Source organism: Hippocampus zosterae, chromosome 16 (assembly GCF_025434085.1).
Source record: "Hippocampus zosterae strain Florida chromosome 16, ASM2543408v3, whole genome shotgun sequence".
NCBI classification, from domain to species: domain Eukaryota; kingdom Metazoa; phylum Chordata; class Actinopteri; order Syngnathiformes; family Syngnathidae; genus Hippocampus; species Hippocampus zosterae.
The window spans coordinates 1,897,841-1,925,546 of NC_067466.1; the positions used below are offsets into that span (position 1 = coordinate 1,897,841).

The 27,706-nt window shown below is 40.0% G+C and overlaps 1 protein-coding gene across 1 annotated transcript in view; it reads right to left on the reverse strand.

Annotated features, from left to right (window-relative positions):
• Positions 1-12,130: 12,130 nt before the first annotated feature.
• LOC127588491 (gamma-aminobutyric acid receptor subunit pi-like) overlaps positions 12,131-27,706 on the reverse strand; it is a 495,336-nt gene continuing 479,760 nt past the window's right edge. The window contains exon 4 of the mRNA XM_052047230.1: positions 12,131-14,202. Coding sequence (XP_051903190.1) covers positions 14,012-14,202 — 191 coding nt within the window. The 3' untranslated portion in view covers positions 12,131-14,011. The remainder of the gene's footprint in view (positions 14,203-27,706) is intronic.

Genomic DNA, 27,706 nt, shown 5'->3' on the forward strand with positions numbered 1-27,706 from the left:
CAGAAGGTCAACCTGAACTAAATACGTGTTGAAATGTGTGCATAAAACCTTTGGTTTACGCGTGACACTCAATTTGAGTTTTATTTATTTTAAATGCATTTTCAGGCCGAGCTGAGCACGTTTTCTGAGTTTGAATGTATCTTCATAGGAATGAGTTGTGTGGTCAAATTAATGCTCATTTAGGCTTCAGGAGGTCAACCTGAACTAAATACATGTTGAAATGTGTGCACAAGTCCTTTGGTTTAGGCGTGACACTCAGTTTGAGTTTTTATTGCTTTAAATGCATTTTCAGGCCGAGCTAAGCACGTTTTATGACTTTGAATGTATCTTCATAAAAATGAGTTGTGTGATCAAATTAATTGTCATTTAGGCTTCAGGAGGTCAACCTGAACAAAATACATGTTGAAGTGTGTGCATAAGTCCTTTGCTTTAGGCGTGACACTCAATTTGAGTTTTTATTGCTTTAAATGCATTTTCAGACCGAGCTGAGCACATTTTTTTACTTTGAATGTATCTTCATAGGAATGAGTTGTGCGTTCAAATTAATGCTCATTTAGGCTTCAGGAGGTCAACCTGAACTAAATACATGTTGAGTGTGTGCATAAGTCCTTTGGTTTTGGCGTGACACTCAATTTGAGTTTTATTGCTTAAAATGTATTTTCAGGCCGAGCTGAGCACATTTTCTGAGTTTGAATGTATCTTCATAGGAATGAGTTGTGTAGTCAAATTAATGCTGAGCTGAGCACGTTTTCTGACTTTGAATGTATCTTTATAGGAATGAGTTGTGTGGTCAAATTAATGCTAATTTAGTCATCAGGAGGTCAACCTGAACAAAATGCATGTTCAAATGTGTGCATAAAACCTTTGGTTCATGCGTGACACTCAATTTGAGTTGTATTTGTTTTAAATGCATTTTCAGGCCGAGCTGAGCACGTTTTCTGACTGTGAATGTATCATCATGGGAATGAGTTGTGTGATCAAATTAATGGTCATTTAGGCTTCAGGAGGTCAACCTGAACTAAATACATGTTGAAATGTGTGCATAAGTCCTTTGGTTTAGGCGTGACACTCATTTTGAGTTTTTATTGCTTTAAATGCATTTTCAGGCCGAGCTGAGCACATTTTCTGAGTTTGAATGTATCTTATAGGAATGAGTTGTGTGGTTAAATCAATGCTCATTTAGGCTTCAGGGGATCATCCTGAACAAAATACATGTTGAAGTGTGCGCATAAGTCCTTTGCTTTAGGCGTGACACTCAATTTGAGTTTTTATTGCTTTAAATGCACTTTCAGGCCGAATTGAGCACGTTTTCTGAGTTTGAATGTATCTTCATAGGAATGAGTTGTGTGGTCAAATTAATGCTCATTTAGGCTTCAGGAGGTCAACCTGAACTAAATACATGTTGAAATGTGTGCACAAGTCCTTTGGTTTAGGCGTGACACTCAATTTGAGTTTTTGTTGCTTTAAATGCATTTTCAGACCGAGCTGAGCACATTTTTTGACTTTGAATGTATCTTCATAGGAATGAGTTGTGCGGTCGAATTAATGCTCATTTAGGCTTCAGGAGGTCAACCTGAATTAAATACATGTTGAGTGTGTATAAGTCCTTTGGTTTAGGTGTGACACTCAATTTGAGGTTTATTGCTTTAAATGCATTTTCAGGCCGAGCTGAGCACATTTTCTGAGTTTGAATGTATCTTCATAGGAATGAGTTGTGTGGTCAAATTAATGCTGAGCTGAGCACGTTTTCTGACTTTGAATGTATCTTTATAGGAATTAGTTGTGTGGTCAAATTAATGATCATTTAGTCATCAGGAGGTCAACCTGAACAAAATGCATGTTCAAATGTGTGCATAAAACCTTTGGTTTATGCGTGACACTCAATTTGAGTTGTATTTGTTTTAAATGCATTTTCAGGCCGAGCTGAGCACGTTTTTTGATTTTGAATGTATCTTCATAGGAATGAGTTGTGTAGTCAAATTAATTGTCATTTAGGCTTCAGGAGGTCAACCTGAACTAAATGCGTGTTGAAATGTGTGCATAAAACCTTTGGTTTACGCGTGACACTCAATTTGAGTTTTATTTATTTTAAATGCATTTTCAGGCCGAGCTGAGCACATTTTCTGAGTTTGAATGTATCTTCATAGGAATGAGTTGTGTGGTCAAATTAATGCTCATTTAGGCTTCAGGAGGTCAACCTGAACTAAATACATGTGGAAATGTGTGCATAAGTCCTTTGGTTTAGGCGTGACACTCCATTTTAGTTTTTATTGCTTTAAATGCATTTTCAGGCTGAGCTGAGCACATTTTCTGAGTTTGAATGTATCTTCATAGGAATGAGTTGTGTGGTCAAATTAATGCTGAGCTGAGCACGTTTTCTGATTTTGAATGTATCTTTATAGGAATGAGTTGTGTGGTCAAATTAATGCTCATTTAGTCATCAGGAGGTCAACCTGAACAAAATGCATGTTCAAATGTGTGCATAAAACCTTTGGTTTATGCGTGACACTCAATTTGAGTTGTATTTGTTTTAAATGCATTTTCAGGCTGAGCTGAGCACGTTTTTTGATTTTGAATGTATCTTCATAGGAATGAGTTGTGTAGTCAAATTAATTGTCATTTAGGCTTTAGGAGGTCAACCTGAACTAAATGCGTGTTGAAATGTGTGCATAAAACCTTTCGTTTACGCGTGACACTCAATTTGAGTTTTATTTATTTTAAATGCATTTTCAGGCCGAGCTGAGCACATTTTCTGAGTTTGAATGTATCTTCATAGGAATGAGTTGTGTGGTCAAATTAATGCTCATTTAGGCGTCAGGAGGTCAACCTGAACTAAATACATGTTGAAATGTGTGCACAAGTCCTTTGGTTTAGGCGTGACACTCAATTTGAGTTTTTATTGCTTTAAATGCATTTTCAGGCCGAGCTGAGCACGTTTTAAGAGTTTGAATGTATCTTCATAGGAATGAGTTCTGTGGTCAAATTAATGCTCATTTAGGCTTTAGGGGGTCATCCTGAACAAAATACATGTTGAAGTGTGTGCATAAGTCCTTTGCTTTAGGCGTGACACTCAATTTGAGTTTTTATTGCTTTAAATGCATTTTCAGACCGAGCTGAGCACATTTTTTGACTTTGAATGTATCTTCATAGGAATGAGTTGTGCGGTCAAATTAATGCTCATTTAGGCTTCAGGAGGTCAAACTTAACTAAATACATGTTGAGTGTGTGCATAAGTCCTTTGGTTTTGGCGTGACACTCAATTTTTTGTTTTATTGCTTTAAATGCATTTTCAGGCCGAGCTGAGCACGTTTTTTGATTTTGAATGTATCTTCATAGGAATGAGTTGTGTAGTCAAATTAATTGTCATTTAGGCTTCAGGAGGTCAACCTGAACTAAATACGTGTTGAAATGTGTGCATAAAACCTTTGGTTTACGCGTGACACTCAATTTGAGTTTTATTTATTTTAAATGCATTTTCAGGCCGAGGTGAGCACATTTTCTTACTTTGCATGTATACTCATAGGAATGAGTTGTGTGGTCAAATTAATGCTCATTTAGGCTGCAGGAGGTCAACCTGAACTAAATACATGTTGAAGTGTGTGCATAAGTCATTTGGTTTAGGCGTTACACTCAATTATAATTTTTATTGCTTGAAATGCATTTTCAGGCCGAGCTGAGCACGTTTTTTGATTTTGAATGTATCTTCATAGGAATGAGTTGTGTAGTCAAATTAATTGTCATTTAGGCTTCAGGAGGTCAACCTGAACTAAATACGTGTTGAAATGTGTGCATAAAACCTTTGGTTTACGCGTGACACTCAATTTGAGTTTTATTTATTTTAAATGCATTTTCAGGCCGAGTTGAGCACATTTTCTGAGTTTGAATGTATCTTCATAGGAATTAGTTGTGTGGTCAAATTAATGCTCATTTAGTCTTCAGGAGGTCAACCTGAACTAAATACATGTTGAAATGTGTGCATTAGTCCTTTGATTTAGGTGTGACACTCAATTTGAGTTTTTATTGCTTTAAATGCATTTTCAGGCTGAGTTGAGCACGTTTTTTTGACTTTTAATGTATCTTCATAGGAATAAGTTGTGAGGTCAAATTAATGCTCATTTAGGCTTCAAGAGGTCAACCTGAACTAAATACACGTTGAAGTGTGTGCATAAGTCATTTGGTTTAGGCGTTAAACTCAATTAGAATTTTTATTGCTTTAAATGCATTTTCAGGCCGAGCTGAGCACGTTTTCTGAGTTTGAATGTATCTTCATAGGAATGAGTTGTGTGGTCAAATTAATGCTGAGCTGAGCACGTTTTATGACTTTGAATGTATCTTCATAGGAATGAGTTGTGTGGTCAAATTAATGCTCATTTAGGCTTCAGGAGGTCAACCTGAACTAAATACATGTTGAAATGTGTGGACAAGTCCTTTGGTTTAGGCGTGACACTCAATTTGAGTTTTTATTGCTTTAAATGCATTTTCAGGCCGAGCTGAGCACATTTTTTGACTTTGAATGTATCTTCATAGGAATGAGTTGTGCGGTCAAATTAATGCTCATTTAGGATTCAGGAGGTCAACCTGAACTAAATACATGTTGAGTGTGTGCATAAGTCCTTTGGTTTTGGCGTGACACTCAATTTGAGTTTTATTGCTTAAAATGTATTTTCAGGCCGAGCTGAGCACATTTTCTGAGTTTGAATGTATCTTCATAGGAATGAGTTGTGTGGTCAAATTAATGCTGAGCTGAGCACGTTTTCTGACTTTGAATGTATCTTTATAGGAATGAGTTGTATGGTCAAATTAATGCTAATTTAGTCATCAGGAGGTCAACCTGAACAAAATGCATGTTCAAATGTGTGCATAAAACCTTTGGTTCATGCGTGACACTCAATTTGAGTTGTATTTGTTTTAAATGCATTTTCAGGCCGAGCTGAGCACGTTTTCTGACTGTGAATGTATCATCATGGGAATGAGTTGTGTGATCAAATTAATGGTCATTTCGGCTTCAGGAGGTCAACCTGAACTAAATACATGTTGAAATGTGTGCATAAGTCCTTTGGTTTAGGCGTGACACTCATTTTGAGTTTTTATTGCTTTAAATGCATTTTCAGGCCGAGCTGAGCACATTTTCTGAGTTTGAATGTATCTTATAGGAATGAGTTGTGTGGTTAAATCAATGCTCATTTAGGATTCAGGGGATCATCCTGAACAAAATACATGTTGAAGTGTGCGCATAAGTCCTTTGCTTTAGGCGTGACACTCAATTTGAGTTTTTATTGCTTAAAATGCATTTTCAGACCGAGTTGAGCACATTTTCTGAGTTTGAATGCATCTTCATAGGAATGAGTTGTGTGGTCAAATTAATGCTCATTTAGGCTTCAGGAGGTCAACCTGAACTAAATACATGTTGAAATGTGTGCACAAGTCCTTTGTTTTAGGCGTGACACTCAATTTGAGTTTTTATTGCTTTAAATGCATTTTCAGACCGAGCTGAGCACATTTTTTGACTTTGAATGTATCTTCATAGGAATGAGTTGTGCGGTCAAATTAATGCTCATTTAGGCTTCAGGAGGTCAAACTTAACTAAATACATGTTGAGTGTGTGCATAAGTCCTTTGGTTTTGGCATGACACTCAATTTTAGTTTTATTGCTTAAAATGTATTTTCAGGCCGAGCTGAGCACATTTTCTGAGTTTGAATGTATCTTCATAGGAATGAGTTGTGTGGTCAAATTAATGCTGAGCTGAGCACGTTTTCTGACTTTGAATGTATCTTTATAGGAATGAGTTGTGTGGTCAAATTAATGCTCATTTAGTCATCAGGAGGTCATCTTGAACAAAATGCATGTTCAAATGTGTGCATAAAACCTTTGGTTTATGCGTGACACTCAATTTGAGTTGTATTTGTTTTAAATGCATTTTCAGGCCGAGGTGAGCACGTTTTCTGACTGTGAATGTATCATCATGTGAATGAGTTGTGTGATCAAATTAATGGTCATTTAGGCTTCAGGAGGTCAACCTGAACTAAATACATGTTGAAATGTGTGCATAAGTCCTTTGGTTTAGGCGTGACACTCAATTTGAATTTTTATTGCTTTAAATGCATTTTCAGGCCGAGCTTAGCACGTTTTTTTGACTTTGAATGTATCTTCATAGGAATAAGTTGTGAGGTCAAATTAATGCTCATTTAGGCTTCAGGGGGTCATCCTGAACAAAATACATTTTGAAATGTGTGCATAAGTCCTTTGGTTTAGGCGTGACACTCATTTTGAGTTTTTATTGCTTTAAATGCATTTTCAGGCCGAGCTGAGCACATTTTCTGAGTTTGAATGTATCTTATAGGAATGAGTTGTGTGGTCAAATTAATGCTCATTTAGGCTTCAGGAGGTTATCCTGAACTAAATACATGTTGAAGTGTGTGCATAAGTCCTTATGTTTAGGCGTGACACTCAATTTGAGTTTTTATTGCTTTAAATGCACTTTCAGGCCGAATTGAGCACGTTTTCTGAGTTTGAATGTATCTTCATAGGAATGAGTTGTGTGGTCAAATTAATTCTCATTTAGTCTTCAGGAGGTCAACCTGAACTAAATACATGTTGAAATGTGTGCACAAGTCCTTTGGTTTAGGCGTGACACTCAATTTGAGTTTCTATTGCTTTAAATGCATTTTCAGGCCGAGCTGAGCACGTTTTATGACTTTGAATGTATCTTCATAAAAATGAGTTGTGTGATCAAATTAATTGTCATTTAGGCTTCAGGAGGTCAACCTGAACAAAATACATGTTGAAGTGTGTGCATAAGTCCTTTGCTTTCGGCGTGACACTCAATTTGGGTTTTTATTGCTTTAAATGCATTTTCAGACCAAGCTGAACACATTTTTTGACTTTGAATGTATCTTCATAGGAATGAGTTGTGTGGTCAAATTAATGCTCATTTAGGCTTCAGGAGGTCAACTTGAACTAAATACGTGTTGAAATGTGTGCATAAACCCTTTGGTTTATGCGTGACACTCAACGTGCCCGAAGACAGCTGAGATAGGCTCCAGCACCCCCCGCGACCCTAGTGAGGATCAAGCGGCTCGGAAGATGAATGAATGAATGAATGTATTTCAGTGATCGTCAAAGGGTTAATATTCCAAAAGTAGCAACATAATCCTTTATTAATCGGACACAGTTTTTTTTCTCAACAGAATATGGTCAAATGTCATTAATACACTCATGGAATTACCGTATATACTTCAGCTCATGTGTCATGGAAATGTGTAAAATTGCTTAAGAGGCCACAGCCCATTAAAGTTCACAAAGAGACAGCTAAATGTGTCAAGTAATTTAACACCAAATTATGAAACTGTCGCAGCACCATCCATTATTTATACTAATTTTGGAAAGCTTTCACTAAAGGCATTATTTCTTGCGTCAACGTATAACATGTCAAGTACACACAACATTGACCTATTCCAAAGTCATGCAGTTTTCCATTGACTTGAAGGTTCCATGCCACAATTAATTTTATTTTTAATATCTTTGATTTAATCTTTGGAAAATTCCAGGGTGCCTCTTTTCAAGCTATTCTGGTTGGTCAAAAGCACCTGCCAGACGGTTGGATTTATCATTAATATTGGCTATGTCAATAAGCTTTGTTCTGATTGGCTCACTGTTCCCCTGAAAATAAACAGTGGGTAGAGTTTAGCTCCAATAGGTAGCATGCAATATGTTGGAATTTTGTGGCACACAAGCATTCATTAGGACATCAAGTCAATCCTTCAATGTCTTCTCTTACTATTATTGTGAAACAAAAAGTGTTGGATTGTTAACCCGCTAATCAGGACTGTGAACTAACTGTGTCTTATGAAAGTTGCTGAGATAGACCGTATACATCTAAATACAGATACCATAGTTACTTGGTAAAATTGCTATATTGACTAGTCATGCTCGTGTTTCCAAATGTGCTCGTGATGTGAAGGAGTAAAATATTACTTTCAGAATATGAGGTCTGTTGAGGGAACCTGCGTGATGATTACAAAGTGCTCCTCTTTGCAATGTGCCAAAAACACAGCACGATGGCTCCGAAAAATAATTTCTTCAAGACAATCCCACCATTCTTCAGCTCCTCTGAGTTTTGCAAGTGATGCAAAGTTTTAGCTTTGCACAAGTCACGTTGTTGTTCAGCCATTTTTGCTGAGTTGAACAAAAGGGCTTGGATCGCATGCGACGTTGAGGAACACAGTTACAAATTTACTGAAGCTGTTAAAAGCGTTGATAACAAAGAAGCACGGTCCTGTATGAAGTTTTTATTTGGCTGATCATCACCAACAATCACTAAATTATGAAATACTATCTACTACTTGATCCCAAAAAAATAACATGATCTCTGGCCAACGTACCTCAGGTATTGTGCTAGTTCAAAAGCATCAAGTTTTAGCTTTGACATCAACATTAAGAATTGTTGTACATGGTGGTTGGTGATTTTAATCACCGAGTTGGTTTTGTTTTTCCTTTTATGATTATTTGATTTTTTTTTCCACAAAAAAAATTAGCTTTGGGTTCCATCCATCAGAGTGGTACCATCCTCACTAATAATAATATTGTTGTAATGTTGAATATCGAACCATTATCTGAAATGTGGCGGCACGGTGACCAACTGATTAGAATGTCCGCCTCACAGTACAGAGGTGCATGGTTCAATTACAGCTCCGGCCTTCCTGTATGAAGTTTGCATGTTCTTCCCGTGCCTGTGCGGGTTTTCTTCGGGTACCCCGGTTATATCCCACATTCAAAAAACATGCATAGCATGTCAGTGGAACACTCAAAATTGTCCCCCAAATTGTCCCTCGTCTATGTGTGTCCTGTGATTGGCTGGCAACCAGTTCAGCAGGTACCACACCTACTCTCCGAAGACAGCTGGGATAGGTTCCAGCACGCCTCGTGAGGATTAACGGATTAGAAAATGGATTGATGGATGGATATCCAAAGGGCCCACCTTCACAAGGGTTGCAGGCATGATGGAACCTATCCCAGCTGTCCTTGGGCGTTAGGCGGGTTAAACTCTGAACTGGTTGTCAGCCAATTTCATATATTGAATAGAAATACAAAAACTAAAGAATTCAATATCTAATGCTTGTCATTTTCACATTACATTACCAAGAAAGAAAGAGAGAGAGAGAGACAGACAGACAGACAGACAGACAGACAGACAGACAGACAGACATTAATTTCTGGTAGTGCAATCTCATATTTTGTTACTTTTGTATTAGTTGTGAACAGAAAACGAATGTCATCAAACATTTCTATGTTGCAGAATGTGACACCTCCCTGCTTCCAGTCCGAGTCCAACTCCGAACAATGAAGCCCCTCTGCAATACATGAGCACTTTAATACTATACTGCACAACAACAACAAAATACATTTATACAAGCCCACCAAGGACATCGTTTTAAAACAGGACTGCCCAGCTATCAAAGAATATGATTGCATTTCCCCAGCTGTGGAGGATGTGATATTGCATCCTGCAGATGCACTGCGGCAGGGTTGAGCATTTGCGAAATGTTATTCCATGGCGTCATCTTGTGGTCGAATAGCGATTCACATAAACGTCTGCGTGGTGGCTGGCGTCCGACGTGCCTGCCTCGCTGCCACATGATACATTTTCCCCCTCTGTGGGTGTTAAGAGGTAGGTGGGTTGTCGCTATCTGCTGATTTTCATGACCTAAGCGGTTCTCTCTTTTTTTCCTCCAATAAAAGCGGGTAAGCACATCAAGTATGTTCAGTGTAAAATAGTTTTAACTCAATTTGAACAAAGAATATTCAACAAAAGAGTTCAGCCTAATGCAAGGCAAAGGCAAAACTTTTTCACGTGGATAGAGGACAGGCAGTACAATCTATCCACAATGGGAGAAGTGTTTTTATACCATCCATCCATCCTCCGATCCACTTATCCTCACTCAGCTATTACAAGCCACTGAGGAGCAGCATGCAGAGATTTGAAACTACTGGTTTCTCTCGAGTCCCAAGAAATTCTCCATGCAGGATCCTCGTGCATAAATCTGTCTTACGGCAAACCCTAACACATCTCACAAAGAAAAGGTTTTGGCTCATAATACCAAAGACGATTTTTCAAGACTTTTTCTCATTGATGAACACCTACTTGGGATGGTTGGATGGTCCATTTTCGTGTCAAACGGAAAAAAGACACATCTGCTATCATCAATGACCTCAATGGCATTTGAGAAGCTGCATCACATCCTGAAATGGAAGAACTATGAAAGTACAAGTACTGTAAATCAAAACTAGTGGCTTATACAGACATAGCCCTCCTATTATCCTCAAATATTACAAACAAATTTAACCCTTGGGGTCAAATTGACCCCAGGGATATTTGGTACCAGAAAATTATGTACATTTTTCTGCCCAGGTTTTTGTGTCAGGCACTTGGATAATATGTCTGCTGCACAAACAAATATCCCCTTGGTCATAAGTTTTTTTGTTGACCTGTCCTCTAGTGCTACCATCAGGTCAAACTTTTAAATTAAAATGACTGTCAATTCAAAATAATCTTCTGAAATTTACTGACAACATCAATATGTGTTCAAGACATGGAGAAAATTAGCTTCATGATAATTGTATCCGTAATCGGTTGCCCCCATCAAAAAAAGGAAAAGCCATGAAATATGGAACAACAAAAGTAATATATTATTTTTCGATTGATAATCATTGAATGGAGTCAAACTGGCCCCAAGGATAAAATGATTGAATTATTTAATTACTTAATTGTATCTTGAGTTGCATTTGACATGAGCAATGACTCATCAATAGAGGGCGCTATGGCGCCAATCTCCTGCTCAGATGAGTCACCATGAAAGGTACAAAAATTAAGTCATGAAAATTAAATTGTATAATTAAAAATATACTTGTTTCATTTGTTTCCCTCTGACATCTGAAACGATGGCACCAAAATTGTTTTGTGGAGTTGTCAGTAGTTGTGTTTTTTTTTTCCGTGAAGGTGGCCGTTTTTCAGGTGTCACTTCGATCCCTAGCTCCAGTAAATTTGCGTTTACTTACTTAAAAAATAAGAAAAAAATAAACACTGAACATTATTTATACAGCACTGCGCAACAACCACAGCTGTAAAACATACACGACGAAATACATAAATACCAAAAGAAATAGTTATACTGTGATTAAAATATCCAACAACTTTATAAAGCAACCCGTCGGTGCAGTTTTAGTTCTTCCTCCCTTGACACGTTGTACTCACAGATGATGACCACTCACACACACACACAAAATTAGTTTCATGACTTGTGTCCAGCATCTTTTTTCAGAGCACTTTACCACTGTTCAGTAACTCGTTGATGTTGACTCAAAGTATAACTGTTGGCTAAGTGTCATTTTAAAGTCCAAAGTAAAGACCAAATCCTTTAAAAAAAGCATTCCTTCGAATAACTGCATTTCTATCATACACACATACCATTTTATTGCTCTCATCTATTTCTTTACAGTGAACATGCACATTGGTGGAATTTATTAACAAATGGTTAAGCAGAACAATATCTAGATCTTTATAGTGCGACAGTAGAAATATAGTTGACATGAAAACGTCCCAGGTTGGTCATCAACATAACCATGAGGTATTATTTGACAAGTTCTATAACATGAAAGGAAAAAGGGTTCATCCATCTCTGGGAAATGTGTCCATTTGGATCTGTGCTCCACAGCCATCTCCTGGCATTTTTGTCCTTGTCACCAAGTGGTGTCCATGATTGAGTGGCAGCTTTTGATGCCTGCCTAAAAAAAACACTTATCTTAAATCATATGACCATCTTTACTATGACAAAGAGTTAAGAATCTTCCGTAGTTTCTCTTCTGTCACTGTGGCTCAATACATAAGCATCAATTTCCAATCCTTTTCACGCGATAACTGTCCATTTTAAGAGAGAGGTGCTCTATATATAAAACCTGACCGAGTTAAATCATTTCTGTGATCTGTGATCCGTTTCAATCTCTCACTGTTTGCCTGCTTCCACGGGACACAGTTCCGTCCAATACTGTTGCAATTCTGAGGCTGAAGATGAGAACGGATCCCGAAAGAACCCTACCTTTTGGAATGAGATACAGCGACAATCAAAGCATCGGGTTTTTGTTTTTCTCCCCCCCATATTTAACCCAAGCAAACCAAGCAAAGCATGCACGCAGGGAGAACAAAGGTTATAAATGAAATTATTTGTTAGCGTTATCATCAGAAAAGGAGGGCTGAGTCAGTCTATTTAAAACTCATTCAGTACGAGCCAATTCAGGACCAAGTCTGAAAAGACGTTTAAAAACGTCTTTGGGAGTGAATGAGTTAAAACAGAGAAACAATGCAGCCGAAATAGTTTCTGAAGGCAATGAAGTTATATACCCACTTCATGCATCTCAATGCACATCATGGAAGAAACTTGCCATCTGAATAAATCAACTCACTCCAGTCTATGTGAGAGCATATTATAGCGGTATAGAACACAACAACAAAATTAACAGGCAGATTTGCCCCATTGTCTGACATAGGAGCTGTCACGTTAATCTGCAGACCGACAGCATGCCGCCATGGTACTTGAGAATGCACTTTTAAATCTGATTATAATCTTTGGTCGACATATTCAGCCCATGGCCATCATAAATGTTGCTTCCTCGGACAAAGGTAGCAAACAGACTGTACAACAAACCGTACCGTCTAGGTTGTGGTCTACGTATGTGTCATTCAAACACATCACCTTGTCAAATGCATTGACAGTAAGTTTGAACTGAATAGTACCGGTAGTTTGCTTAAATGAAAACATTTCCATCTTGCATCTGTTCTTTTTCTACTCCTTCTTTCTGCTTTTCTCTAACTCTAGTGTGCTTTTTCCAGACTTGTTGGCGTAAGCAGTTATTAAATGTCATGTAGTATTTCTATATTTCAGTGTAAACTTATTTTACAGCGACCTCCTGATATAGTCCAGAAGATTCCATCATTTTGGAGCTGTTAAGAAGGTAAAGAGCATTGCCAGTAATAACATCTTCCAAAAACAGATCAATGGAAATGACATTTTCGACTCAGCTCTAAATAGCTGAAAAATTGAAATGACATATCTGGCGAAGATAAGCACTTCAGTACTAACCTACACCAACATCTGATAACATCACATGACCGTATTTTAAAAGAAATATTCCAGTAAGACAGCCAGCCAGAGTTGGTTAGCTGATAAGAAAGCATAGGCTTGGTGTGCTGTCTAAGGAATGTGAATTGTGACACCGAACAAAAACGGGTGAATGAATGGTGTAATTTTCTGATTTCGTTACAATCTGAACTATTCATAGCAGCCCCATTAAATGATGTATTTATCTGCTGTAATTTAGGTAGTATTGAGAGTTTTTGTGTAAAAGACAATTACATAAACTGTTTGTGATATTTCCCGGAACTGAAGTTTCCATCATGTTATTCTTTTGCATTGGGTCTTTTTCTTTTTTTCTTTTTATTTTATTTCTGCCACTGCCTATTCATATTAGCCAATTGTACTGAAGATGTGAACATTCAGGCAGAAAAGAACAATTAATAAAATATCACTTGGAAAAAGTCAGACAACGAGTAAGCCCATTCGCCCGTGCACAGCACCCCTGGATGTTTTGGCCAGCATAAATTACAGCTCCATCTTCTGTGTGTTCGCCACTTACAAGCTGAACGAGACACAATTACAATAAATGAGCTACAGTGGGAAATATGCAAACGGAATGGTTTTCATCTTTGGAAGCAATTACTCCTCTTCATGTCGAGCTTTGTAGTCTACCAGACCTCACCAGTCAGCATTAAGTATGCTAAAAGAGTGACGTTGAATTACAATAATGACACTTTTTTTTTTCTTCCTGAAAAACAATCTTTCTCATTCTCATTATGCTGCTGCTTAGAAATAGTAAAAACCCACCTCAGAACCACACCTAAGTCACACTTATTGTACATTGAGTGAAATAAACTCCCTGTCTAAATACTAGGGATAAATGCTAAAAGTACAAATAATACGTCCAATAAAGAAGATTAACAAGGACAAATGACAAAGGGAAAGTGACTCTTGAGTAGTTGTCTATGTGGTGTGGATTTTTTATGTGACAGCAGCTTATGAAACTGAGAAGTTTGCGAAAGGTGGCCAGAGCAATGAAACACCAGTTGGTGGGTTCTGGAGGAGAAGCCTCGGGCTTGGGCTCGCTGCCTGTCTGGCTGGATGGATCGACTGCCAATTCGCTGGTGGCGGGAGCAGCGGCGGGACCTGCGTCAGGTTCCTTGCGTCTCTTGGCCCTGTCACAGGGGCTGGAGATGGTGGTGACGATGCCGTTTATTTCGTCATCAAAGTTATGCAATTGGTGGCCATACTGTAGCAAAGTAAATGAGAATGTTAGCTGCGCTTGAAACAACAATAACACATATCATTGTTGATAACATTATCTTATTGATTAAGTGACGGGCTGACTAACTAACGACTGGTGTACTTTAATGGGAAATACTCTAGATATACAGTACTACAATATATTTTATGTTGCCCCACTACAATCTCAACACAGCATTCTTATTAATATTGCATTTGTAGGATGTGAATTAAGCATTAAAATCCACCCTCTTTTATCCATCTCAGGAGCGGCCATTTTGTCATTCGACTGAAAATGACATCACCGTTGCTCAAATGACCAAACCCAGAAAAGTGTGAGCCACAGTTGGTCGTTAATTGATCCCTGATCAACTCTGATGTGATTTTAAGTCAATGCCCGCCCCCTGAGATGGATAAAAACAGGTGCATTTCATAGCTTAATTCGTATTACACAGATCCAATATTAATCAGAATGCCGTGTTTATTCGAGTGGAGGCGCATAGAACAATATTAAAATAAAGAATATTTTTGCCTCGCTTCCTTTTAGGATTTGGTTTGTGAGTAAATAGATACAGTACCTAAAAATGAAAAAAAAAAACCAACGCTCAAGCACAGTATCGAAAAACATCTTAATGATCGGTGAACAAAGAGCAACGACCACAACAATGGAAACAGAATAATAACAGGAGTGTCTCACCACCAGCATATGCGGGTCGCTGTAAGTGAGGGTGCAGAAATGAGCCACAGCATACTCAATGAGGGCTCCAAAAATAAAGCTGAAGCAGATTCCTAAGTACACATCAATCGCCTTGATGAAACAGTTGGCATTCGGAAGCGACGTGCGAGCTCCCATCATCACAGTGGTCATGGTCAGTACTGTGGTCACTCCTGCCATGGAACACATACACGGACAAATGACAAAGGGAACACATTCTTTAATAAACAAGGTAAGCTAGAAACATTGTGGAAGGACGAGCCCCGCATTCCAAGCATGTGTGCAATGTCTTGAGCCAGAAGCCTGAATTCCCGTTCCCTTGAGATCAAAATTTTTTTCGAAATACAATGGCAGTGGACCAGTACAATGGAGGTGGATTACTTGAGCCCACAGGATCTTTTATTTTAAAAATGATCAATCTAGCTTGTCTCTGTGTCACTTGAACATGTTTGCCTCTTTGCCACAATGTCTTTGCCTGGTAAATTAAATCCATGATCTAAGCTTCCTTAAAATGAAGAAAATAATGAAGAAACAAATGTTTCTGGACAACTTTGAAAAAAGGACAATGTCAGAAAAAGAGACAGTAAAACACTGTTACTCCCAACCACTGGTCGTTCTAGACAATTTTGCCTCGGGTGGTGAGGGGGGAGCAGAAGGTTCAGTTAGGAGGGCGGATATTATAACATGCACACACGCACACACGCACACACACACACACACACACACACACACACAAAAACAACAAAATCTCATATTGTTAAATTGTCCCCCGCCCACAGTCTACACACTCCGCCAACACTTCCTCACCTCGCAATTGCCAGTTCCGTGTTGATATATTTTCCACTTCATTCTTGCTTTCACTGATGAAAAATCAAATAGAACAACAACCAATCCTTCTGACTTGACATCAGTCAGATCATGTCACAGGTGACCAGTGTTGCTTGACTTGTCTTGTGCTTGAATGTTTGCACAGCTTCACATTTGACAGGTTTGCTTTGACTGATAAAATAAATAAATCTATCTATCTATCTATCTATCTATCTATCTATCTATCTATCTATCTATCTATCTATCTATCTATCTATCTATCTATCTATCTATCTATCTATCTATCTATCTATCTATCTATCTATCTATCTATCTATCTATCTATCTATCTGTCTATCTGTCTATCTGTCTATCTATCTATATATATATATTATATATATATATTATATATGTATATTATATATATATACACATATGTCAAACGATTACAATATTTAATCTAATTAAAAATGCAACTGTCATAATTAACTCGAATGAACTAAAAAATTAATCGTGATTACTTACACATTTTTTATCGTTTCTGAATTTCCTTTTACATTTTTGTCCTATTTTCCCCCCCCATTTTAATGCTCTCATCAACATGGAATCATGAATCAGTTTTCTACGTGCCAAATGCAAATATTTACTGAAATAACAATTTCGATTTTCAATTTTACATGAACATTTTTCACTTTGTGCAGTTATTCACACAATCTCTCACACAATATTACTGTCCATCAATAACGGTGAAAAAAATATTTTGTCACACAACAGCTGTTTTAACAGCTTTTTTAATGAAATCAAAACAGAGCAATATAATATTATAAAGTGCACATCTAAGGCACACTAGTACTCAGCCTATAGTGTATTTAAACCATGGTTGCATACTTCATTTTTCTCAAGTTTGCTTTCAACACAGCAGTCTGTTTCTTGTTTGTTGAAGAATAACAAGACACCGGACACTAGTGTTCATTATGTGCCGCTGTATTGGAAACTGCCGGCCATACAAACAAGCACACGCACTTCCCCCGTGCTGCAAGGGCAAACCATTCTGAAAGGGGGTGGGAGATTTCACTCCCCTTAGCACAGTCAGGCTATGTTGATTGTGTTGGTCCTTCTTGCGCGGAAGTCTCTCTACGGTTTTGTGTAGACCTCATTTCGAATGACTACACTTGGTTCGATGACAACACTGGAGACGTTTGATTTTCGCTAGGTCGCTAACACTGTAGCGCACTGTCACTGTCAGACTAACACAGAGAAGCTCCACCCGCTCTATTTATATGGACACGGAACGCTGTAACCTTCCACACAAAATAGTTCCAAACAAGTAACAATCGCGTTAGTGGCATACATCGTATACCTGTACGATACAGAGAGAGAGAGAGAAGAACAGATAACTTTGGTCTTGTCAGTGGAGCAATATGGCAACTTTTTAAAAGTAAACTTTCCATTCATAAACTCTTTAAGTATCAGTTTTCGGTGTCTCGCACTGCCGTGGCTGGCAAAACGGACATGGGCGTGGACTTCTGCAGCGCGCTTGTTGTTTTGTTTCTGGTGTATTTATAGAGCAACGTAACATCCGCTTGTGACGTGTGCCGCGTTAATCTCGCGAGAAAAATTTTAATCCCGTTAAAATTCATTTAAATTAATGCCAATAAAAACGCGCTAAACTGACAGCTCTAATATATATATATATATATATATATATATATATATATATATATATATATATAGCTGGATAGCTCAGTTGGTAAGGCATCGGTTTGGCATACGGGAGACGGTGGTTCGAATCCCGCTTGGGGCAAAAATGAGCACATAACACCATCCAGTGTGGCAAGATCCTTCACGCTAATGCCTACCTCATACAATGATGAGAGACAATAAAACGAATGACATGCCGGCTCAGACGTCGCCCGGCCAAACAAGGTCTGCGTCAGGTGCTGGGGGACCAGAGCACCTTGATGAAAAATGGGCTACTGGAACAAAGCAGAGATGGGCGAGATGCGATAACATGGCTCTGTTGGAATGCTACTACTCAAGCAACCCTAGTCAGAGGGGTTACATGCAGAGAATGTGGGCTAAATGGTTACTTCGAAACCCACAGTCACGGTTGACCAAGAAACAACTAGTAGCTCAGTGTTCCAACATCCACAAACGGCAACTGCTGTCACAACTTGAGATTGATGAGGTACAACGCAGGTTCCATGGTGAAGGGCCCCAGGCTTTCAGATCAGAGGAGGAGGTCATACAAGAGATTGGGAGGCAAGCCCCAATGAATGCAGATGATGAGATTGGGTGGCCAGCCCCAATGAATGAAATGCTGAGCGAGGCAGCAACTGACCTGAAAGCGAAGATCATGGCGAGAATGAAAGCTGGGCAACCTAGAAACCGATTACAACGACTATGTGAAGTACCATCTGAAAGTCTCATAGAAAGTGTGAATGCAGCACTGAGGGCGATCCCTACCGTAACGATCACAGAAACCAATGAGCTGATATACGCTTCAGCATCAGTGATCCTGGAGACTCTGGGCTATAAGAGCAACCATGAGATACGTTACCCACCATGGAAAAGACGGTTGGAGGCTAAGATCAAGGCGGCCCGGAAAGATGTGAGTCAATTGACGGAGGCCCAGAGAGGTGTGATGAAAAGGCCGATTCCCGAGAAGTACATCCAGATGACCATACCTGAAGCACTCGAAACTGCCAAACAAAGGCTCCAAGCCTTGTCCAGTCGCCTAAAGCGGTACACAAAAGAGAATGAAGCCAGACGAATAAACAGGCTGTTCGCAACACAACCTGCGAAAGTGTACGCTCAGTGGCAGGGTCCTAACAACAGAGCTGACCCACCAAGACTGGAAACTGAAAGGTACTGGAAAGGCATATGGGAGAAGGAGGTTGCACATAACAGCAGTGCACAATGGCTGGTGACCCTGAGAGAGGAGCACAGCAACCTGCCTGAACAGAACCCAGTTACCATAACAGTGGCAGACATACAGGAACGAGTCTCAGATATGAAGAACTGGACAGCACCAGGCCCGGACATGGTCCACACCTACTGGCTAAAGAAACTCACAGCACTCCATGAGCGCCTAGCAGTACAAATGAACCAGCTGCTGAGTGATGGGACTCACCCAGAATGGCTAACCGAAGGGCGAACAATCCTGATCATGAAGGATCCCTCGAAGGGTGCAGCCCCATCCAACTATCGGCCAATAACCTGTCTCTCCACAACATGGAAGCTCATGTCAGGAATCATCGCGGCTAAGATAAGTGGACACGTGGATCAATACATGAGCGAAGCGCAGAAGGGCATTGGTAGAGATACCAGAGGAGCCAAACATCAGCTCCTGGTTGACAGAACAGTCGCACAAGACTGCAGGTCCCGACGTACCAACCTGTGCATTGATTACAAGAAAGCCTATGACTCGATGCCACATACATGGATCACTGAATGCTTGGAGTTGTATAAGGTGAACAGGACCCTAAGAGCCTTCGTTGCAAACTCGATGAGAATGTGGAAAACCACACTTGAAGCCAATGGCAAGCCACTTACCCAAGTGTCCATCAAATGTGGCATATACCAAGGTGATGCACTCTCCCCACTGCTGTTCTGCATAGGACTGAACCCCCTAAGCCAAGTAATCACCAAGACAGGCTATGGATACCGCCTCAGAAATGGAGCTACAATCAGTCACCTCCTCTACATGGATGACATAAAGCTGTATGCTAAGAGCGAAAGGGACATAGATTCACTGATCCACACAACCAGGATCTACAGCAGCGACATCGGGATGTCATTCGGGCTTGAGAAATGTAGTCGGATGGTGACTAAGAGAGGAAAGGTAGTCTGCACTGATGGGGTCTCACTCCCTGAAGGAACAATAGCAGACATTGAGGACAGCTACAAGTACCTTGGTATACCACAAGCCAATGGCAACCTCGAACTGGCAACAAGGAAAGCGGCTACGGCCAAATACTTCCAGCGAGTGAGGCAAGTCCTAAGAAGCCAGCTCAATGGCAAGAATAAGACCCGGGCAATAAACAGCTATGCCCTGCCAGTGATCAGATACCATGCAGGAATAATAAGGTGGCCAAAGGAAGAGATTCAGACCACGGACGTTAAGACCCGAAAGCTCCTAACCATGCATGGAGGGTTCCATCCCAAATCCAGCACCCTGAGACTGTACGCAAGCCGAAAGGAAGGAGGCCGGGGACTAGTGAGTGTGAGAGCCACTGTCCAGGATGAAACATCCAAGCTCCATGAATACATCAAGGAGAAGGCTCCAACGGATGACGTACTCAGAGAATGTTTCAGACAATGGGGAACAGAAGATGAGGCGCTGGAAGAGGGACCATCATGGGAGGACAAGCCCCTACACGGGATGTACCACCGGACCATAACTGAAGTGGCTGATCTCAAGAAGTCCTATCAGTGGCTAGAGAGGGCTGGCCTGAAGGACACACAGAGGCGCTCATCCTGGCTGCTCAGGAACAGGCCTTGAGCACCAGAGCCATCGAGGCCCAGATATACCACACCAGACAAGACCCAAGGTGTAGGTTGTGCAAAGAGGCACCTGAGACGATCCAACACATAACTGCAGGGTGTAAGATGCTGGCAGGGAAAGCCTACATGGAACGCCATAACCAGGTGGCTGGCATAGTCTACCGAAACATCTGTGCGGAGTATGGACTGGAAACCCCAAGGTCAAAATGGGAAACACCTCCGAAGGTGGTGAAGAATGACAGAGCGAAGATCCTGTGGGACTTCCAGATCCAGACTGACAAGATGGTAATGGCGAACCAACCAGATATCGTGATCATAGATAAAGGGCAGAGGAAAGCCGTTGTAGTGGATGTAGCTGTCCCTAGTGATGGAAACATCAGGAAGAAGGAACATGAGAAACTCGAGAAATACCAAGGGCTCAGAGAAGAGCTGGAGAGAGCCTGGAAGGTAAAGGTGACAGTCGTGCCTGTGGTGGTCGGAGCACTCGGGGCAGTGACCCCCAAACTAGATGAGTGGTTGCAACAGATCCCAGGAACAACATCGGACATCTCAGTCCAGAAATGTGCAGTGCTGGGAACAGCAAGGATACTGCGCAGAACCCTCAAGCTTCCTGGCCTCTGGTAGAGGACCCGAGCTGAATGAGGGACGGACACCACCCGAGGGGTGAGATGAGGATTTTTATATATATATATATATATATATATATATATATATATATATATATATATATATATATATATATATATATATATATATATATATATATATATATATATATATATATATATATATATATATATATATATATATAAATGGATTTCTCGAAATATGTGGTGCATTTGGGCAATCATGAACATCACGGTCCGAATCTTGTTGCACTTCAAACAAACAGACTGAGAGCTCTTGGCAAGGATGTGGTCTAAAAGATGTGCATGACAACGACCAGAGTGGTGTCACGATGTCCGGAAGGTTCCAGATAGAATTGGACTCTACAAATATAAACTCAGATGAAGATTGCAACAAAAAAATATTTATTTACAGAAAAATGGGGCGATGCAGAAAGGTCAAAATCATGACGTTGGTCGACAAAACAGGATAAAACACACACACACACGCACGCACACACACACACACACACACACACACACACACACACACACACACACACACACACACTTCTAATTCAGGTTTCATTTTCTGCTTTCCATGGCATATTTTATGCATGTCATGTGATGTTGAGCAGTAAACCAGTCTGTGTAGGCTATGCAATAACAATTTTCACAGAGGGATCTCGCAATTATTTTGCTAGTCAATTAGTCGCTGATAATATCTGTAATAAGTTGACAAATCAGATGAGATGTAAACTGCAGCATATCGCACCAGCTGCCGTTACATAACCATCATTTGCTGAGAGCCCGAATTCTTTTCGGTATCCATCCCTCCATTATCTGAAATACTTATCCTCACGAGGTAGCTATCTTCGGGCAGTTGGTGGTGTACACCCTGAACTTGTTGACAGACAATCGCAAGGCTCACAGAAACAACCACCGATTTATACTCATAAACAGACAGAGTGTTCCATTAACCTACCACACATGTCTTCGGGATGTCAGGGAAAACAAGAGCAACCAGAGAAAATCCACGCTGGCACAGGAAGAACATGCAAACTCCACACTGGAAGGCCAGAGCTTGGAATCAAACCCTGGACCTCTGTGCTGGGAGGTGGACATGCTAACCGGTTGAGCACCTTAATGCCATTCTTTAAGGTACCGGTATGTACAAACTAAAAATTAAGATGATACGACATTCAACTTAAATAAAACTTTGGATCATGGACCAGGATTCCTGAAATGTTGGTGCTATTTAAAATCAAAGGTGATACTGTGGCCTGAAAACATTTTTAGGGATAACGGTTTAGTGAATTATAACATGGAGCCAAAACTACTGTATACACTATGCACATTTGTCCTTTGAATATTATGAAATTAATGATAAATACATCAATAAAATCTTGCAAACATAGTTCACTCTTCTCAGGTATCAAGCATTTTTTTTACATGTGTAAGACAGTGAAATCATGAGTAAAACGTGCAATAAGCATGTGCTAAGGAAAATTAAAATAATCATATGTACTGGTTTTTATTTTGTGTTTTACGTGACCTTAATTCATTCAAAACATTTTGCTTTGCTTCATAGGATGTATAATTTAAAGGCATCGCTAGACTCGCAAAGCATCACGGGGCCTTCTTTCCTCACCCCCAGTGCATCTGCAAATGTGTTTACCAAAAGCAGACGAGATTTTAGCTGAGCTAAAAGGAGGTTTATTGTGCAGGACAGGTCATGCTATGTGATTTTATTGATTTGATTGAGGCGCAGGCAGACAAATGCGTCTGCGACGGATTTCATTCATAAATATGAGACCAGCGTGGGACAATCTCTCTGAATCTTATAGAAATCAATTCATTGAATGAATTACAAATATTAGCATCTTCAAAATATTTCCACACTGTCAAGCACGGCGTACTCGGGTGTATGCTGACTGCCTTGATTTTAAGGAAAATGAGGAATGCCTTCACGATTGGCCGAGAACAGGCTCATTTCACAACGACATGCTACAGCACAAAAGCACTATGTTGCTCCCAATTCGAGCAAGATGCCAAAAGAAAGAAAAGTCCACCCATGTGCAGTTTGAATCTGCTTTGTGCTAGACTTGCACTGTGAATGAAAATAGGACCCTTGGTTTTATGTAATTGTTCTAAATTGTTTGCATTGTGTAAAATGAAATGTGTTGTTGTGATGCTGTACATAATTCTAAGACATGGTTACATGCTTCTCTGCTTATAATTGAAAAATGGTGTACTTTCCTCATGTGTTGTATTGTTATGCATAATATATAATATGCTTGGCATATTGTGTTTTTACACATTCATTACTTCTGACTGGTACATACCTATACAAATTCGTGCTGGAACAGAGGACAGCGAAATCCAGAAGGAGACCCAAGAAAGAACCACCAATAGGCTTGATGGGACATATGTCTCCAGGATGAAGTACAGAATGCTCCTCTTCAGCTCAAAGTGGAAGACCAGCTTGGGGTAGTGACCTTTTAGACAAAAGGCAGCAAGCATGCCAATCTCCTTAGCAAATACATTGAATATAACAATTGAGTACCTCTGGGCGAGCAGCAGCTTCATCTTTATGAAGGGCTTATGTGTTTGTTATTTATTAGGGTGTTTACATGGAAAACACATCTCTACTTACAACATTTTCTAGTTAAAACATTTCTTCCAGAACCAATTTTGTAAGAGGTACCATATATATACATATATACTAGCTGGTTCGCCACCCTCCGGGCGGCTCATCAGCTAGTTCCTTCGGAGGGCTGGTAAGGTGGGCCTTCGGCCCACAAAAGTGTTGTTGCTTGGTTCAACTTTTTGTTCATCTCGCGCAGCGGTGCGGTGAAGTAGGTACGTTTTGAAAAGGGACAGACGGAAGGACAGACCGCGTGCGGGACGACGCGCAATATATATATATATATATTTATATATATAATGATAATTAAGTAGTCCCAGGGACTTGCTGATCAGAAAAGTATCAGTCCCGTTATGCATTTAGAGAGTCCCAAATTTCGAATTCTGAAATGGTCTACTTATTCAATTGCATATGATAATAACACAAGCAACAACAATATACATCGATAATAGGTTTATTCCTTATAAACAAACAAGCTGGTGTGCCGCCCTCTGGGCGGCGCATCAGCTAGTTCCTGCGGAAGGCTGGTAAGGTGGGCCTTCGGCCCACAAAAGTGTTGTTGCTTGGTTCAACTTTTTGTTCATCTTCATTGCTTATCGCGAAAATAAAGAGATGTTTAGCTCTACTAAATAACTAACAATTTTATTGCAATGCTTGTGGGTAGACAACATTTTTTCGCTAAGATGCCCGCGCGATCGTAGTGAGCCACTGCCTTCGCTCGTAAGCCTCAAAATGATCTTACTAGTGAACTAGTGGTCGTTTTGTGGCTTACATCTTCACTAGTAAGCCTCAAAATGATCTTACCAGTGAACTAGTGGGCATTTTGCGGCTTACATGTCAACTAGTAAGCCTCAAAATGATCTTACTAGTGAACTAGTGGGCGTCACAATGACCTTACTTGTGAACTAGTGAGCGTTTTGTGGCTTACATGTTCACTAGTAAGCATCAAAATGATCTTACTAGTGAACTAGTGGGCGTTTTGTGGCTTACATGTTCACGAGTAAGCGTCAAAATGATCTTACTAGTGAACTAGTGGGCGTTTTGCGGCTTGCATGTCAACTAGTAAGCGTCAAAATGATCTTACTAGTGAACTAGTGGGCGTTTTGTGGCTTACATCTTCACTAGTAAGCCTCAAAATGATCTTACTAGAGAACTAGTGGGCATTTTGTGGCTTACATGTCAACTAGTAAACCTCAAAATGATCTTACTAGTGAACTCGTGGGCACATTTATGGCCTTACATGTTCACTAGTAAGCCTCAAAATGATCTTACCAGTGAACTAGTGGGCATTTTGCGGCTTACATGTCAACTAGTAAGCCTCAAAATGATCTTACTAGTGAACTAGTGGGCGTTTTCCGGCTTACATGTCAACTAGTAAGCCTCAGAATGATCTTACGAGTGAGCTAGTGGGCGTTTTGCGGCTTACATGTTCACTAGTAAGCGTCAAAATGATCTTAATAGTGAACTAGTGGGCGTTTTGTGGCTTACATCTTCACTAGTAAGCCTCAAAATGATCTTACTAGAGAACTAGTGGGCATTTTGTGGCTTACATGTCAACTAGTAAGCCTCAAAATGATCTTACTAGTGAACTAGTGGGCACATTTATGGCCTTACATGTTCACTAGTAAGCGTCAAAATGATCTTACTAGTGAACTAGTGGGCACGTTTATGGCCTTAGATGTTCACTAGTAAGCGTGAAAATGATCTTACTAGTGAACTAGTGGGCGTTTTGCGGCTTACATGTCAACTAGTAAGCCTCAAAATGATCTTACGAGTGAGCTAGTGGGCGTTTTGCGACTTACATGTTCACTAGTAAGCGTCACAATGACCTTACTTGTGAACTAGTGAGCGTTTTGTGGCTTACATGTTCACTAGTAATACATCAAAATGATCTTACTAGTGAACTAGTGGGCGTTTTGTGGCTTACATGTTCACTAGTAAGCCTCAAAATGATCTTACTAGTGAACTAGTGGGCGTTTTGTGGCTTACATGTCAAATAGCAAGCCTCAAAATGATCTTACTAGTGAACTAATGGGCACATTTATGGCCTTACATGTTCACTAGTAAGCCTCAAAATGATCTTACCAGTGAACTAGTGGGCATTTTGCGGCTTACGTGTCAACTAGTAAGCCTGAAAACGATCTTACTAGTGAACTAGTGGCTTCTTTTGTGGCTTACATGTTCACTAGTAAGCGTCACAATGACCTTACTTGTGAACTAGTGAGTGTTTTGTGGCTTACATGTTCACTAGTAGGCGTCAAAATGATCTTACCAGTGAACTAGTGGGCGTTTTGTGGCTTACATCTTCACTAGTAAGCCTCAAAATGATCTTACTAGAGAACTAGTGGGCATTTTGTGGCTTACATGTCAACTAGTAAGCCTCAAAATGATCTTACTAGTGAATTAGTGGGCACATTTATGGCCTTACATGTTCACTAGTAAGCGTCAAAATGATCTTACTGGTGAACTAGTGGGCACATTTATGGCCTTACATGTTCACTAGTAAGCCTCAAAATGATCTTACTAGTGAACTAGTGGGCGTTTTGTGGCTTACATGTTCACGAGTAAGCGTCAAAATGATCTTACTAGTGAACTAGTGGGCGTTTTGCGGCTTGCATGTCAACTAGTAACCGTCAAAATGATCTTACTAGTGAACTAGTGGGCGTTTTGTGGCTTACATCTTCACTAGTAAGCCTCAAAATGATCTTACTAGAGAACTAGTGGGCATTTTGTGGCTTACATGTTCACTAGTAAGCGTCACAATGACCTTACTTGTGAACTAGTGAGCGTTTTGTGGCTTACATGTTCACTAGTAAGCATCAAAATGATCTTACTAGTGAACTAGTGGGCGTTTTGTGGCTTACATGTTCACTAGTAAGCATCAAAATGATCTTACTAGTGAACTAGTGAGCGTTTTGTGGCTTACATGTTCACTAGTAAGCATCAAAATGATCTTACTAGTGAACTAGTGGGCGTTTTGTGGCTTACATGTTCACTAGTAAGCCTCAAAATGATCTTACTAGTGAACTAGTGGGCGTTTTGTGGCTTACATGTCAAATAGCAAGCCTCAAAATGATCTTACTAGTGAACTAATGGGCACATTTATGGCCTTACATGTTCACTAGTAAGCCTCAAAATGATCTTACCAGTGAACTAGTGGGCATTTTGCGGCTTACGTGTCAACTAGTAAGCCTGAAAACGATCTTACTAGTGAACTAGTGGCTTCTTTTGTGGCTTACATGTTCACTAGTAAGCGTCACAATGACCTTACTTGTGAACTAGTGAGTGTTTTGTGGCTTACATGTTCACTAGTAGGCGTCAAAATGATCTTACCAGTGAACTAGTGGGCGTTTTGTGGCTTACATCTTCACTAGTAAGCCTCAAAATGATCTTACTAGAGAACTAGTGGGCATTTTGTGGCTTACATGTCAACTAGTAAGCCTCAAAATGATCTTACTAGTGAATTAGTGGGCACATTTATGGCCTTACATGTTCACTAGTAAGCGTCAAAATGATCTTACTAGTGAACTAGTGGGCACATTTATGGCCTTACATGTTCACTAGTAAGCCTCAAAATGATCTTACTAGTGAACTAGTGGGCGTTTTGTGGCTTACATGTTCACGAGTAAGCGTCAAAATGATCTTACTAGTGAACTAGTGGGCGTTTTGCGGCTTGCATGTCAACTAGTAACCGTCAAAATGATCTTACTAGTGAACTAGTGGGCGTTTTGTGGCTTACATCTTCACTAGTAAGCCTCAAAATGATCTTACTAGAGAACTAGTGGGCATTTTGTGGCTTACATGTCAACTAGTAAACCTCAAAATGATCTTACTAGTGAACTCGTGGGCACATTTATGGCCTTACATGTTCACTAGTAAGCGTCAAAATGATCTTACTAGTGAACTACTGGGCACGTTTATGGCCTTAGATGTTCACTAGTAAGCGTGAAAATGATCTTACTAGTGAACTAGTGGGCGTTTTGCGGCTTACATGTCAACTAGTAAGCCTCAGAATGATCTTACGAGTGAGCTAGTGGGCGTTTTGCGGCTTACATG